This window comes from Heptranchias perlo, chromosome 2 (assembly GCF_035084215.1).
Source record: "Heptranchias perlo isolate sHepPer1 chromosome 2, sHepPer1.hap1, whole genome shotgun sequence".
NCBI classification, from domain to species: domain Eukaryota; kingdom Metazoa; phylum Chordata; class Chondrichthyes; order Hexanchiformes; family Hexanchidae; genus Heptranchias; species Heptranchias perlo.
This window is the reverse complement of record NC_090326.1, coordinates 169,125,500-169,139,504: the sequence shown is the minus strand read 5'-3', so window position 1 is coordinate 169,139,504 and position 14,005 is coordinate 169,125,500. Positions and strand designations below refer to the sequence as shown.

The following is a 14,005-nucleotide window of genomic DNA, read 5'->3' as shown; positions in this document are numbered from 1 at the left end:
ACTGAGGGGAGAGCTGTATCAGAGGGAGGGCGTGGGAAAGGGACTGAGGGGAGAGCTGTATCAGAGGGAGGGCGTGGGAAAGGGACTGAGGGGAGAGCTGTATCAGAGGGAGGGCGTGGGAAAGGGACTGAGGGGAGAGCTGTATCAGAGAGAGGGCGTGGGAACGGAACTGAGGGGAGAGCTGTATCAGAGAGAGGGCGTGGGAAAGGGACTGAGGGGAGAGCTGTATCAGAGAGAGGGCGTGGGAAAGGGACTGAGGGGAGAGCTGTATCAGAGAGAGGGCGTGGGAAAGGGACTGAGGGGAGAGCTGTATCAGAGAGAGGGCGTGGGAAAGGGACTGAGGGGAGAGCTGTATCAGAGAGAGGGCGTGGGAAAGGGACTGAGGGGAGAGCTGTATCAGAGAGAGGGCGTGGGAAAGGGACTGAGGGGAGAGCTGTATCAGAGAGAGGGCGTGGGAAAGGGACTGAGGGGAGAGCTGTATCAGAGAGAGGGCGTGGGAAAGGGACTGAGGGGAGAGCTGTATCAGAGAGAGGGCGTGGGAAAGGGACTGAGGGGAGAGCTGTATCAGAGGGAGGGCGTGGGAAAGGGACTGAGGGGAGAGCTGTATCAGAGGGAGGGCGTGGGAACGGAACTGAGGGGAGAGCTGTATCAGAGGGAGGGCGTGGGAAAGGGACTGAGGGGAGAGCTGTATCAGAGAGAGGGCGTGGGAACGGAACTGAGGGGAGAGCTGTATCAGAGGGAGGGCGTGGGAAAGGGACTGAGGGGAGAGCTGTATCAGAGGGAGGGCGTGGGAAAGGGACTGAGGGGAGAGCTGTATCAGAGGGAGGGCGTGGGAAAGGGACTGAGGGGAGAGCTGTATCAGAGAGAGGGCGTGGGAAAGGGACTGAGGGGAGAGCTGTATCAGAGAGAGGGCGTGGGAAAGGGACTGAGGGGAGAGCTGTATCAGAGAGAGGGCGTGGGAAAGGGACTGAGGGGAGAGCTGTATCAGAGAGAGGGCGTGGGAAAGGGACTGAGGGGAGAGCTGTATCAGAGGGAGGGCGTGGGAAAGGGACTGAGGGGAGAGCTGTATCAGAGGGAGGGCGTGGGAAAGGGACTGAGGGGAGAGCTGTATCAGAGGGAGGGCGTGGGAAAGGGACTGAGGGGAGAGCTGTATCAGAGGGAGGGCGTGGGAAAGGGACTGAGGGGAGAGCTGTATCAGAGGGAGGGCGTGGGAACGGGACTGAGGGGAGAGCTGTATCAGAGAGAGGGCGTGGGAAAGGGACTGAGGGGAGAGCTGTATCAGAGGGAGGGCGTGGGAACGGAACTGAGGGGAGAGCTGTATCAGAGGGAGGGCGTGGGAAAGGGACTGAGGGGAGAGCTGTATCAGAGGGAGGGCGTGGGAACGGGACTGAGGGGAGAGCTGTATCAGAGAGAGGGCGTGGGAAAGGGACTGAGGGGAGAGCTGTATCAGAGAGAGGGCGTGGGAAAGGGACTGAGGGGAGAGCTGTATCAGAGGGAGGGCGTGGGAACGGGACTGAGGGGAGAGCTGTATCAGAGAGAGGGCGTGGGAAAGGGACTGAGGGGAGAGCTGTATCAGAGGGAGGGCGTGGGAACGGAACTGAGGGGAGAGCTGTATCAGAGGGAGGGCGTGGGAAAGGGACTGAGGGGAGAGCTGTATCAGAGAGAGGGCGTGGGAAAGGGACTGAGGGGAGAGCTGTATCAGAGAGAGGGCGTGGGAACGGAACTGAGGGGAGAGCTGTATCAGAGAGAGGGCGTGGGAACGGGACTGAGGGGAGAGCTGTATCAGAGGGAGGGCGTGGGAACGGAACTGAGGGGAGAGCTGTATCAGAGAGAGGGCGTGGGAACGGGACTGAGGGGAGAGCTGTATCAGAGAGAGGGCGTGGGAACGGAACTGAGGGGAGAGCTGTATCAGAGGGAGGGCGTGGGAACGGGACTGAGGGGAGAGCTGTATCAGAGGGAGGGCGTGGGAACGACAGGCTGGCGGAGGTGCGAGGCACCACTTTGGATGTTTAGGAACCAGTATCTCACTCGGTGGGGTATTTACATAGTGAACTATGTAACCTGCAGTTAGTTTATTTCTTGCTGAAACTATGCCATTGCCTGGTGCTGTGAACAGTCGGTGAAGTACAAGGTTGCAGGAGGTTGGGTATAACAAGCACCCGAGACATTAAACAGCAAAGAATCGAATGGAGAGAACAAGTTCCCTCCCACTTCAAACAGTAGCTGTTCCCCATCACCTTGACGCTTCTAAATTAATCGCTGTTCACATCATATTTAAACTGTTCGGTGTGCTTCTGACCAACTGTTACATTTAAAAGCGGGCTGTATAATATACCTTCCACCCTCGGCCCCACCGAGCGTACGGAGGGAGGGGGTCAGGAGAGTGGAGCAAAACCATGTCACTGAGTGACACGCTCGCTCTCCGGTGACCAGATATATACGTGTGTCTGTTTGATAGAGTTACTGATCAGATTGTTTCACTCCCTCTCGCTCTGTGATACTCAGTATTGAATGCGGATTTGTTGAGGCCTCATTTAACAGCGTGTAAAATGGAAATAAAAAGATCTATTTTATATTTACCAGTTTGCTCTGCATTGTGAAGTTTCATTCTTTCTATTCCCGCAGTGCGTTCTTCACACACGGGCCCCACATTCCCCAACAGCAGGAAACGTCACAGAGTTACAGCCTGTGACTGGCCCCCCCCCTCCCCTACATGGTGGGTGATATCGGGGTCTTGGAAAAGGCCCAGTGCAGAGCGATGAGAATGATTCCCAGTTTACAGAAACTTAGTTACTCAGATCGGCCGGAGGACTTTAGTCTATTTACTTTAGAGCAGCGTAGATTTCGAGGTGTCCTGATAGAGGGCTATAAAATAATTAAAAGGCTGGATAGTGTCTGTATTGATAGCTCATATAGAAGGGAAGTGTCTTTATAGATAACACTCGGTCCATGTGATCTCCTGGACTGGTTTCAATCGTGAGGTGGGGGCGGGGGGGGAATCAGAGAGGCATTTTCCAGAGTTTCCTGCCTCTCCCAAGAGATTTCATGGCTGCGGGAGTTACAGAGGGAGGGGGTCGGGGGGAGACGGAGCGAGGGAGTCGGGGGGAGACGGAGCGAGGGAGTCGGGGGGAGACGGAGCGAGGGGGTCGGGGGGATACGGAGCGAGGGAGTCGTGGGGAGACGGAGCGAGGGAGTCGTGGGGAGACGGAGCGAGGGAGTCGGGGGAGACGGAGCGAGGGAGTCGGGGGGAGATGGAGCGAGGGAGTCGTGGGGAGACGGAGCGAGGGAGTCGGGGGGAGACGGAGCGAGGGGGTCGGGGGGATACGGAGCGAGGGAGTCGTGGGGAGACGGAGAGAGGGAGTCGGGGGGATACGGAGAGAGGGAGTCGGGGGGAGACGGAGCGAGGGAGTCGGGGGAGACGGAGCGAGGGAGTCGGGGGGATACAAAGCGAGGGAGTCGGGGGGAGACGGAGCGAGGGAGTCGGGGGGGATACAGAGAGAGGGAGTCGGGGGGGATACAGAGAGAGGGAGTCGGGGGGGATACAGAGAGAGGGAGTCGGGGGGAGACGGAGCGAGGGAGTCGGGGGGATACAGAGCGAGGGAGTCGGGGGGAGACGGAGCGAGGGAGTCGGGGGGAGACGGAGCGAGGGAGTCGGGGGGAGACGGAGCGAGGGAGTCGGGGGGAGACGGAGCGAGGGAGTCGGGGGGATACGGAGCGAGGGAGTCGGGGGGAGACGGAGCGAGGGGGTCGGGGGGATACGGAGCGAGGGAGTCGGGGGGAGACGGAGCGAGGGAGTCGGGGGGATACGGAGCGAGGGAGTCGGGGGGAGACGGAGCGAGGGAGTCGGGGGAGACGGAGCGAGGGAGTCGGGGGGAGACGGAGCGAGGGGGTCGGGGGGATACGGAGAGAGGGAGTCGGGGGGATACGGAGCGAGGGAGTCGGGGGAGACGGAGCGAGGGAGTCGGGGGGAGACGGAGCGAGGGAGTCGGGGGAGACGGAGCGAGGGAGTCGGGGGAGACGGAGCGAGGGAGTCGGGGGGAGACGGAGCGAGGGAGTCGGGGGAGACGGAGCGAGGGAGTCGGGGGGATACAAAGCGAGGGAGTCGGGGGGAGACGGAGCGAGGGAGTCGGGGGGGATACAGAGAGAGGGAGTCGGGGGGGATACAGAGAGAGGGAGTCGGGGGGGATACAGAGAGAGGGAGTCGGGGGGAGACGGAGCGAGGGAGTCGGGGGGATACAGAGCAAGGGAGTCGGGGGGATGCAGAGCGACGGAATCGGGGGGATACAGAGCGAGGGAGTCGGGGGGGATACAGAGCGAGGGAGTCGGGGGGATACAGAGCGAGGGAGTCGGGGGGATACAGAGCGAGGGAGTCGGGGGGATACAGAGCGAGGGAGTCGGGGGGATACAGAGCGAGGGAGTCGGGGGGATACAGAGGGAGGGAGTCGGGGGGATACAGAGAGAGGGAGTCAAGGAGTTACAGAGCGAGGGAGTCGGGGGGATACAGAGAGAGGGAGTCAAGGAGTTACAGAGCGAGGGAGTCGGGGGGATACAGAGCGAGGGAGTCGGGGGGATACAGAGCGAGGGAGTCGGGGGGATACAGAGCGAGGGAGTCGGGGGGTTACAGAGGGAGGGAGTCGTGGGGATACAGAGGGAGGGAGTCGGGGGGTTACAGAGGGACGGAGTCAGGGGGATACAGAGCGAGGGAGTCGGGGGGGATACAGAGCGAGGGAGTCGGCGGGGGGGGTGGGGATTACAGAACGAGGGAGTCAGGGGGCTCCGGCCATCGTGGTGTGGGACAGGCTGGATGGACCAGTTGATCTTTTCCCACCTGTCATTTTCTTATGTTCGGGTGTTACACACTTCCAGAAGCGAGGGACATTTGAAAATAAATTCTTCAGCAAGGCCGGCATTTATTGCCCATCCCTAATTGCCCTTGAGAAGGGGGTGGTGAGCCGCCTTCTTGAACCGCTGCAGTCTGTGTGGTGAAGGTTCTCCCACAGTGCTGTTAGGGAGGGAGTTCCCACACATTCCAGCAGCGATCAGATCTAATTGTCAGCTCACGAAGCCAGGACTCCCCAAAGCGTCTTACAGACAATGAAGTACTTCTTGAAGTGTAGTCACTGTTGTAATGTAGGAAACGCAGCAATTTGCGCACAGCAAGATCCCACAAACAGCACTGAGGTAAATGACCAGGTCATCTGTTTTTTAGTGATGTTGGTTGAGACATTAAATCGAGGCCCCGTCTGCCCTCGGGTGGACGTAAAAGATCCCACAGCCACTATTTCAAAGAAAAGCAGGGGAGTTTTTCCTGGTGTCCTGGGGCCAATATTTATCCCTCAATCAACATCACTTAAACAGATTATCTGGTCACTATCTCATTGCTGTTTGTGGGATCTTGCTGTGCTCAAATTGGTTTCCTACATTATAACAGTGACTACACTTCAAAAAAAGTAGTTAGTTGGCTGTAAAGTGCTTTGGGACATCCTGAGGGTGTGAAAAACGTGAGATAAATGCACATTCTTCCTATTCCTTTTTATTGTATTCGATACCAGTGTGTTCTGGAACCACTGCAAACAGATCAAGTAGACACGGATCACAGTTTTATTCTTCAGTGTTTCACCGTTAAACTCCCCGTCAACTGTTTACACAAAAAATAAGCTTCAATGTTACAAACTCAGTGCAAAAGGTGGGGGGGGGGGGCACCTCCTCACTCAATTTAAATACAAACATCCAATAATTTCATTGAAATGTGTTTCAACATCTGGGAGCTGGCTTCAACACTGGCCCAGATAGAGGGAATAAAGTTCTTCTCTCCGAGAGGTGTTTAAAGGTCGCGCACCACAGCTCCTCACTCAATTTAAATACAAACATCCATTAATTACATTAAAATATCTGATTTGATGCTGGTTACAGTTTGCAATGCTACCAGGATAGAGATGTGCATCCACTGGGGCTAAGCTTCTCAACGGAGTTCTTTGGTGGTACAGAGGCTCAGACACTTAATTTTCTGCACTAGACCAAGGTTCAATCTACCCCAGAGGGTCTTTCTGAGGTTGGACCCCCTCCCTGGATCATAATAGAGCTTCTGATTTGCCCCTCCCTGTTTTCACCCTTGAAGGTTCTGACTGCTACCTGGTATCCTCCTGCACTGGGACCCCCGACAGTGGGTGCTGTTCCCCTCCCCATGGTCGTTCTGTCCTCTCATCTCCCTCCACCTCTCACCCCCTCCCCTCGTTCCACAAGTCTTCCTCTCAGCTATTACCATCCCTTCCCCGTGACCTTTCCCCTTCTCACTTCCCTCCCCCTCTCCGCCCCTGCCCATGACCCTTCCCCCCTTCAGTTCTCTGCCCCCTCCCCACATCCTCTCTCCTCTGTGCTCTCCTCCCTCTCTGTCCCCTCCCCTCTGACCCCGTGTCCCCATTCCCTGCTGTGTCATTCCCTCCATCCCCTCGCCCTCCTGTCCCTCCCCCTCCCTGACTCCTCCTCTCGGCCCCTGTGCTGTCTCACCCCGCCCCCCCCCCATAACCGAGAAAACAGAACGAGTCATTGACCTCCCACCTGCAGATCCCAGAACGAGAACTAATTTTATTCAAAAACAGGAGAGGAAAAATACAACTGGTGGTCCGTTCGCTCTCCGACCCGTCGGTGTGATCCCCGGACGATGAATCATACCTTGAAACTGCATCACTTTCACCGCTGGCATGCTGGAACTTGCTGCCGGGGGCAGGTGAGGGAGGGGTCGGGGCTGCGGCGTCTTACTTCCAGAAGACCACGTTCCACAGGAGGAGCCAGCAGGGGTAGACGAAGAACACGATGAAGGGGTAGACGATGGAGCCGTACAGGTGGTGGTCGAGGATGGATTCAGCAATGGCCTGCAAGAACAGCTGCCAGCACTCCAGCAGGGTGACCGGGTACTCGGCCAGCTCGTGGTACAGATAGATGCACAGCATCAGGACGGTGGCTGGTGACATCAGGATCAGGAAAAGGGCGCTGAGCATCCTGTCGGGACGGTGGGGGGGGGGGGGGGGGATGGGAGGTGGGGGGGTGAGGGTGGAAAGAGATGGAGAGTTAAAATCACAGTGAGTCTAGAAACGGTTGTGCCGGAGCCGAGGAAAAAGTGTCATGCACCATAGCTCCTCACTCAATTTAAATACAAACATCCAATAGTTTCACTGAAAAGTGTTTGAATTTTGAAGAGTCTGGGACCAGGCTTCGTAGCAGGCCAAGATAGAGGGAATAAAGATCTTATCTCCGAGAGTTATTTAAAGGTCACATATCACAGCTCCCCACTCAATTTAAATACAAACATCCAATAATTTAAATGAAATGTGTTTGAACATTGAGGAGTCTGGGAGCTGGCTACAAAAAACAGCCCAGATCGAGGGAATAAAGATCTTCCGTCCAAGTGTCTAAAGGTCGCACACCACAGCTCCTCAATTTAAATAACATCCAACTGAAATATCTGATCTGAGGATACAAATAATATGCCAGAAATAATTGTGAATCAAGAGGTAAAAAGGGAGGGAGGAACTTAAAACATTTACAATCACCAGGGAAAGGGTTCTGAAAAAAATATTAGAACCAAAAGCTGACAAGTCCCCAGGTCCTGACGGACTTCATCCTCGGGTCTTAAAAGAAGTGGCTGTAGAGATAGTAGATGCATTGGGATTAATTTTCCAAAATTCCCTAGATTCTGGAAGGGTCCCATCAGATTGGAAAATAGCGAATGTAACTCCTCTATTCAAGAAAGGAAGGAGACAGAAAGCAGGAAACTACAGGCCAGTTAGCTTAACATCTGTCATTGGGAAAATGCTCGAATCTATTATTAAGGAGGTTATAGCAGGGCACTTAGAAAATCTCAATGCAGTCAGGCAGAGTCAACACGGCTTTGTGAAAGGGAAATTGTGTTTGACTGATTTATTAGAATTCTTTGAGGAAGTAACGAGCAACGTGGATAAAGGGGACCCTGTGGATGTGGTGTACTTGGATTTCCAGAAGGCTTTTGACAAGGTGCCACATCAAAGGATACTTCACAAAATAAGAGCTCATGGTGTAGGGGGTAACATATTAGCATGGATAAAGGATTGGTTAGCTAACGGGAAACAGAGAGTAGGCATAAATGGGTCATTTTCAGGTTGGCAAGATGTAACGAGTGGAGTGCCACAGGGATCAGTGCTGGGGCCTCAACTATTTACAATCTATATCGATGACTTGGATGAAGGGACTGAATGTATGGTTGCTAAATTTGCTGATGATACAAAGGTAGGTGGGAAAGTAAGTTGTGAAGAGGACATAAGGAGTCCGCAAAGGGATATAGATAGGTTAAGTGAGTGGGCAAAAATTTGGCAGATGGAGTTTAATGTGGGAAAATGTGAACTTGTCCACTTTGTCAGGAAGATTAGAAAAGCAGTATATTATTTAAATGGAGAGAGATTGCAGAACTCTGAGGTACAGAGGGATCTGGGTGTCCTAGTACATGAATCACAAAAAGTTAGTATGCAGGTACAGCAAGTGATTAGGAAGGCAAATGGAATATTGTCATTTATTGCAAGAGGAATGGAATATAAAAGTAGAGATGTTTTGCTACAGTTGTACAGGGCATTGGTGAGACCACATCTAGAATACTGTGTGCAGTTTTGGTCTCCTTATTTAAGAAAGGACATAATTGCTTTGGAGGCGGTTCAGAGAAGGTTCACTCGACTGATTCCTGGGATGAGGGGGTTATCTTATGAGGAAAGGTTGGACAAGTTGGGCCTGTATACATTGGAGTTTAGAAGAATGAGAGGTGATCTTATTGAAACATATAAGATCCTGAGGGGACTAGAAGGGGTAAATGCTGAGAGGATGTTTCCCCTTGTGGGGGAGACTAGAACTCGGGGCCACAGTTTAAAAATAAGGGGTCTCCCATTTAAGACGAGATGAGGAGAAATTTTTTCTCAGGAAGGTCGTGAGTCTGTGGAACTCCCTTCCCCAGAGAGCGGTGGAGGCAGGGTCATTGAATATTTTTAAGGCTGAGTTTGATAGATTCCTGATTAACAAGGGAGTCAAAGGTTATAGTAGGTAGACGGGAAAGTAGGGTTGAGGTCACAATCAGATCAGCCATGATCTTATCAAACGGCAGAGCAGGCTCGAGGGGCCGAATGGCCTACTCCTGCTCTTAATTCGTATGTTTGTATGATGCTGGGTACAGACTACAATCCTTCTAGGATAGAGATGTGCGTCCACTGGGGCTAAGCTTCTCGATGGAGTTCTTTGGTAGTAGAGGATCAGACATTACTCTTTCCCCTCTAGACCAAGGTTCAATCCAGCACACAGGGGAGGAAGGTCTGCGGTGGGATATGAATGCACCATTTGTCCCCCCGAAAACAAACCCATCAGACCTTCCATACGCGACCTCAACTGAGGCCCTCCCCTCCCCCGCGCCTCTAGCTTTTCATGAACTGGGGACATGGTCAGGCTGGTATTCGGGAAGAATGAGATACAGTGGATGATAATCCTCTCTTGTCCAAAACAATCCTTTGACTTTCATAGAATCTTCCAGCACAGAAGGCGGCCATTTGGCCCATCGTGCCTGTGCCGGCTCTCTGAAAGAGCTATCCAATTCGCCCCACTCCCCCTGCTCCTTCCCCATAGCCCAGTAAATGTTTCCCTTTAAAGTACAAGTCTAACTCCCGTGTTTTATTTGTCTTCACCTACTTGTATGTCATTGGCTGAGCCAAGGCAGCCGCTGGGACCAGGGTGACGGCCAGGATGAAGCCCAGTGAGAAGTTGATGAGTGTGATGCAGCCCAGGAGCAAAGCCAGGTAGAGAATGGAAACCAGCTTCAGCGTCATCCAGCCGCAGTCAGTCACCTCGATCGGCAGGACCCTACCAAGGTGAGGAACAACCTTGAGGTTACACACCACAGCTACTCAATTTAAATACAAACATCCAGCAATTTCATTGAATCATAAAGCACAGAAGGAAGCCATTCGGCCCATCGTGCCTGTGCCGGCTCTTTGAAAGAGCTATCTGATTAATCCCACTCCCCTGCTCTTTCCCCATAGCCCAACAAATTTTTCCCCTTCAAGTATTTATCCAATTCCCTTTTGAAAGTTATCATTGAATCTGCTCCCACCGCCCTTTCAGGCAGTGAATTCCAGATCATTACAACTCGCTGAGTAAAAAAATTCTCCTCATCTCCCCTCTGGCTCTTTTGCCAATCACCTTAAATCCGTGTCCTCTGGTTACTGACCCTCCTGCCACTGGAAACAGTTTCTCCTTATTTACTCTATCAAAACCCTTCATGATTTTGAACACCTCTATCAAATCTCCCCTTAACCTTCTCTGCTCTAAGGAGAACAATCCCAGTTTCATTGAAATATCTGAAGCTGGATAAAGTCTGCTATCTTTCTGGGACAGAGATGGACGCGCGCTGGGACTAATCTTCTCAATGGAGGTGTTGACTTGGCCCCTTCCTGCTGAAGGGACACGTCTCACCCAGTGTCCAGCTCTGTCTCGAGATGCCCTCTCTAACGATTGTCACTTTTCCTTCTGATGCCAAGTCAAGAAGCTTGAAGAGGATGCCAAACAAAGACAAAAATTAATTGTCACTTGAAAAAATACGGGCTAATAAATGAAAGGCAGCACGGATTTGATAAAGGCAAATCGTGTTTGCCTAACCTGATTGAGTTCTTTAATGAAGTAACGGAGAGGGTTGATAAGGGGAGTGCGGTTGATGTTGTGTATATGGACTTTCAGAAGGCATTTGATAAAGTGCCACATAATAGACTTGTTAGTAAAATTAAAGCCCATGGGATTAAAGGGACAGTGGCAGCGTGGATACAAAATAGGCTTGGGGACAGAAAGCAGAGAGTAGTGGTGAACGGTTGTTTTTCAGACTGGAGGGAAGTTTACAGTGGTGTTCCCCAGGGGTCAGTATTAGGACCACTGCTCTTTCTGATATATATTAATGATCTGGACTTAGGTATAGAGGGTATAATTTCAAAGTTTGCAGATGACACAAAACTCGGAAATGTAGTAAACAATGTGGAGGATTGTAACAGATTTCAGGAGGACATAGACAGGCCGGTGAAATTGGCAGACACATGGCAGATGGCATGTGTTGTGTGGCACTACCACTGGGCTAAATGGGATAGATTCAGAACAGATCTAGCAGCTCAAACTGGGCATCCATGAGGCGCTGTGGGCCATCAGCTGCAGCAGCAGAATTGTATTCCAGCACAATCTGTAACCTCATGGCCCGGCATATTCCTCACTCTACCATTACCAACAAGCCAGGGGATCAACCCTGGTTCAATGAGGAGTGTAGAAGAGCATGCCAGGAGCTGCACCAGGCATACCTAAAAATGAGGTGCCAACCTGGTCAAGCTACAACTCAGGACTACATGCATGCTAAACAGCGGAAGCAACATGCTATAGACAGAGCTAAGCGATTCCACAACCAACGGATCAGATCAAAGCTCTGCAGTCCTGCCACATCCAGTCGTGAATGGTGGTGGACAATTAAATAACTCATTCTCAGGTTGGCAGGCTGTAACTAGTGAGGTGCCACAAGGATCGGTGCTTGGGCCTCAGCTATTTACAATCTATATTAAAGATTAGAGTGTAATGTATCCAAGTTTGCTGACGATACAAAGCTAGGTGGGAAAGTAAGCTGTGAGGAATATAGGCAGATTAAGCGAGTGGGCAAGAAGGTGGCAGATGGAGTATAATGTGGGGAAATGTGAGGTTATTCACTTTGGTAGGAAGAATAGAAAAACAGAGTATTTTTTAAATGATGAGAAACTATTAAATGTTGATGTTCAGAGAGATTTGGGTGTCCTGGTACAAGAAACACAAAAAGTTAACATGCAGATACAGCAAACAATTAGGAAAGCAAATGGTACGTTGGCCTTTATTGCAAGGGGGTTGGAGTACAAGAGTAAGGAAGTCTTACTGCAATTGTACAGGGCTTTGGTGAGACCTCACCTGGAGTACTGTGTACAGTTTTGGTCTCCTTATCTAAGGAAGGATATACTTGCCTTAGAGACGGTGCAGCGAAGGTTCACTAGATTAATTCCTGGGACAAGATGTCCTATGAGGAGAGATTGAGTGGAATGGGCCGATACTCTCTGGAGTTTAGAAGAATGAGAGGTGATCTCATTAAAACATATAAGATTCTGAGGGGGCTTGACAGGGTAGATGCTGAGAGGTTGTTTCCCCTGGCTGGAGAGTCTAGAACTAGGGGGCATAGTCGCAGGATAAGGGGTCGGCCATTCAAGACTGAGATGAGGAGGAATTTCTTCACTCACGGGTTGTGAATCTTTGGAATTCTCTACCCAGAGGGCTGTGGATGCTGAGTCATTGAATATATTCAAGACTGAGATAGATAGATTTTTGGACTCTAAGGGAATCACAGGATATGGGGATCGGGAGGGAAAGTGGAGTTGAGGTGGAAGATCAGCCATGATCTTATTGAATGGCGGAGCAGGCTCGAGGGGCCGTGTGGCCTCCTCCTGCTCTTGTTTCGTATGTTCTTATGTAACTAACGGGAGGAGGAGGCTCTGCAAACATCCCCATCCTCAATGATGGCGGAGTCCAGCACGTGAGTGCAAAAGACAAGGCTGAAACGTTTGCAACCATCTTCAGCCAGAAGTGCCGAGTGGATGATCCATCTCGGCCTCCTCCTGATATCCCCACCATCACAGATTCCAGTCTTCAGCTAATTCGATTCACTCCACGTGATATCAAGAAACGGCTGAGTGCACTGGATACAGCAAAGGCTATGGGCCCCGACAACATCCCAGCTGTAGTGCTGAAGACTTGTGCTCCAGAACTGGCCCCGTTTCTAGCCAAGCTTTATAAGGTGTTCAAAATCATGAACGGCTTTGATAGAGTAAATAAGAAGAAAGTGTTTCCAGTTGCACAAGGTAACCAGAGGACACAGATTTAAGGTGATCGGCAAAAGAACCAGAGGAGAGATGAAAGGAGTGTGTTTTATGCAGCGAGTTGTTATGATCTGGAATTCACTGCCTGAAAGGGCGGTGGAAGCAGATTCAATAGTAACTTTCAAAAGGGAATTGGATAAATACTTGAAAAGGAAAAATTTGCAGGGCTATGGGACTAATTGGGTAGCTTTTTCAAAGAGCCAGCACAGGCACGATGGGCCGAATAGCCTCCTTCCTTGCTGTTTCATTCTATGATTCTACTTTTCTGATTGGACAAAGATGAGGAGCCGGGAGACACCAGTCCAGCGCAAACGTTATGTGGTTTACAATCTGTTGTAACGCCAGTGAGACTGAGCTCACCAGACCAGTCCGGTCCCGGGTTCTCACCATAGTCTGCGCTGAGTTCACTGTCCTCAGTGCCGGGGGGGGGGGGGAGGGACACGGACTACGGTCGGTCTCCGTCTCCCCGGGTCCTGCTCTCAGTCACGGTCCAGTTACCCCCTCACAGGGCGGCAGCTGCTTATAGAGGTCGGGGCGAGGGCAGGATTGGTCTCGCCTGTATTGCTTCTCGTGGACACACCGCCGCCCAGGCTCACACACAAACAGAGGTGACAGAGGGCTGTGAGCTGTGGAACTGTCTCACTCCCAGAGTCAGCACCTTCCGGGGACGAGGGGAGAACACGCAGATAAACCACGATTATTCTGACCCGATTTCTTCCTCTCAGGTAACCGGGAGCCCCCATAGGGCAGGAGGCAGCAGGTCAGTGAAGGTCATGACCTATCGAAGGTCAGTGGTGAAGTGTCACTGATACTCATCACTGGACAGGGCGATGGACTGGGCAAGACGCAGAACTTTCACCCATGGGAACTTCAGACTCACTGGACACAGGTCTCCTCTCTGCTGGTGATGAGGGTCCAATCCCAAAGGAATTTGGGCATTTCTTAGTGGTCACAGGCCCACAGTGTAGAGGGAGCTTTACTCTGTATCTAACCCGTGCTGTACCTGCCCTGGGAGTGTTTGATGGGACAGTGTCGAGGGAGCTTTACTCTGTATCTAACCCGTGCTGTACCTGCCC

At 52.0% G+C, this 14,005-nt stretch overlaps 1 protein-coding gene across 1 annotated transcript in view; it reads right to left on the bottom strand.

Annotated features, from left to right (window-relative positions):
- Positions 1-6,546: 6,546 nt before the first annotated feature.
- The window catches only part of gpaa1 (glycosylphosphatidylinositol anchor attachment 1), a 32,281-nt gene continuing 24,822 nt past the window's right edge, over positions 6,547-14,005 (bottom strand). Inside the window, exons 11-12 of the mRNA XM_067969032.1 lie at positions 9,697-9,867; positions 6,547-6,999 (exon numbers count right to left, since the gene is read on the bottom strand). Of these exons, the coding sequence (XP_067825133.1) occupies positions 6,756-6,999; positions 9,697-9,867 (415 nt within the window). The 3' untranslated portion in view covers positions 6,547-6,755. The remainder of the gene's footprint in view (positions 7,000-9,696; positions 9,868-14,005) is intronic.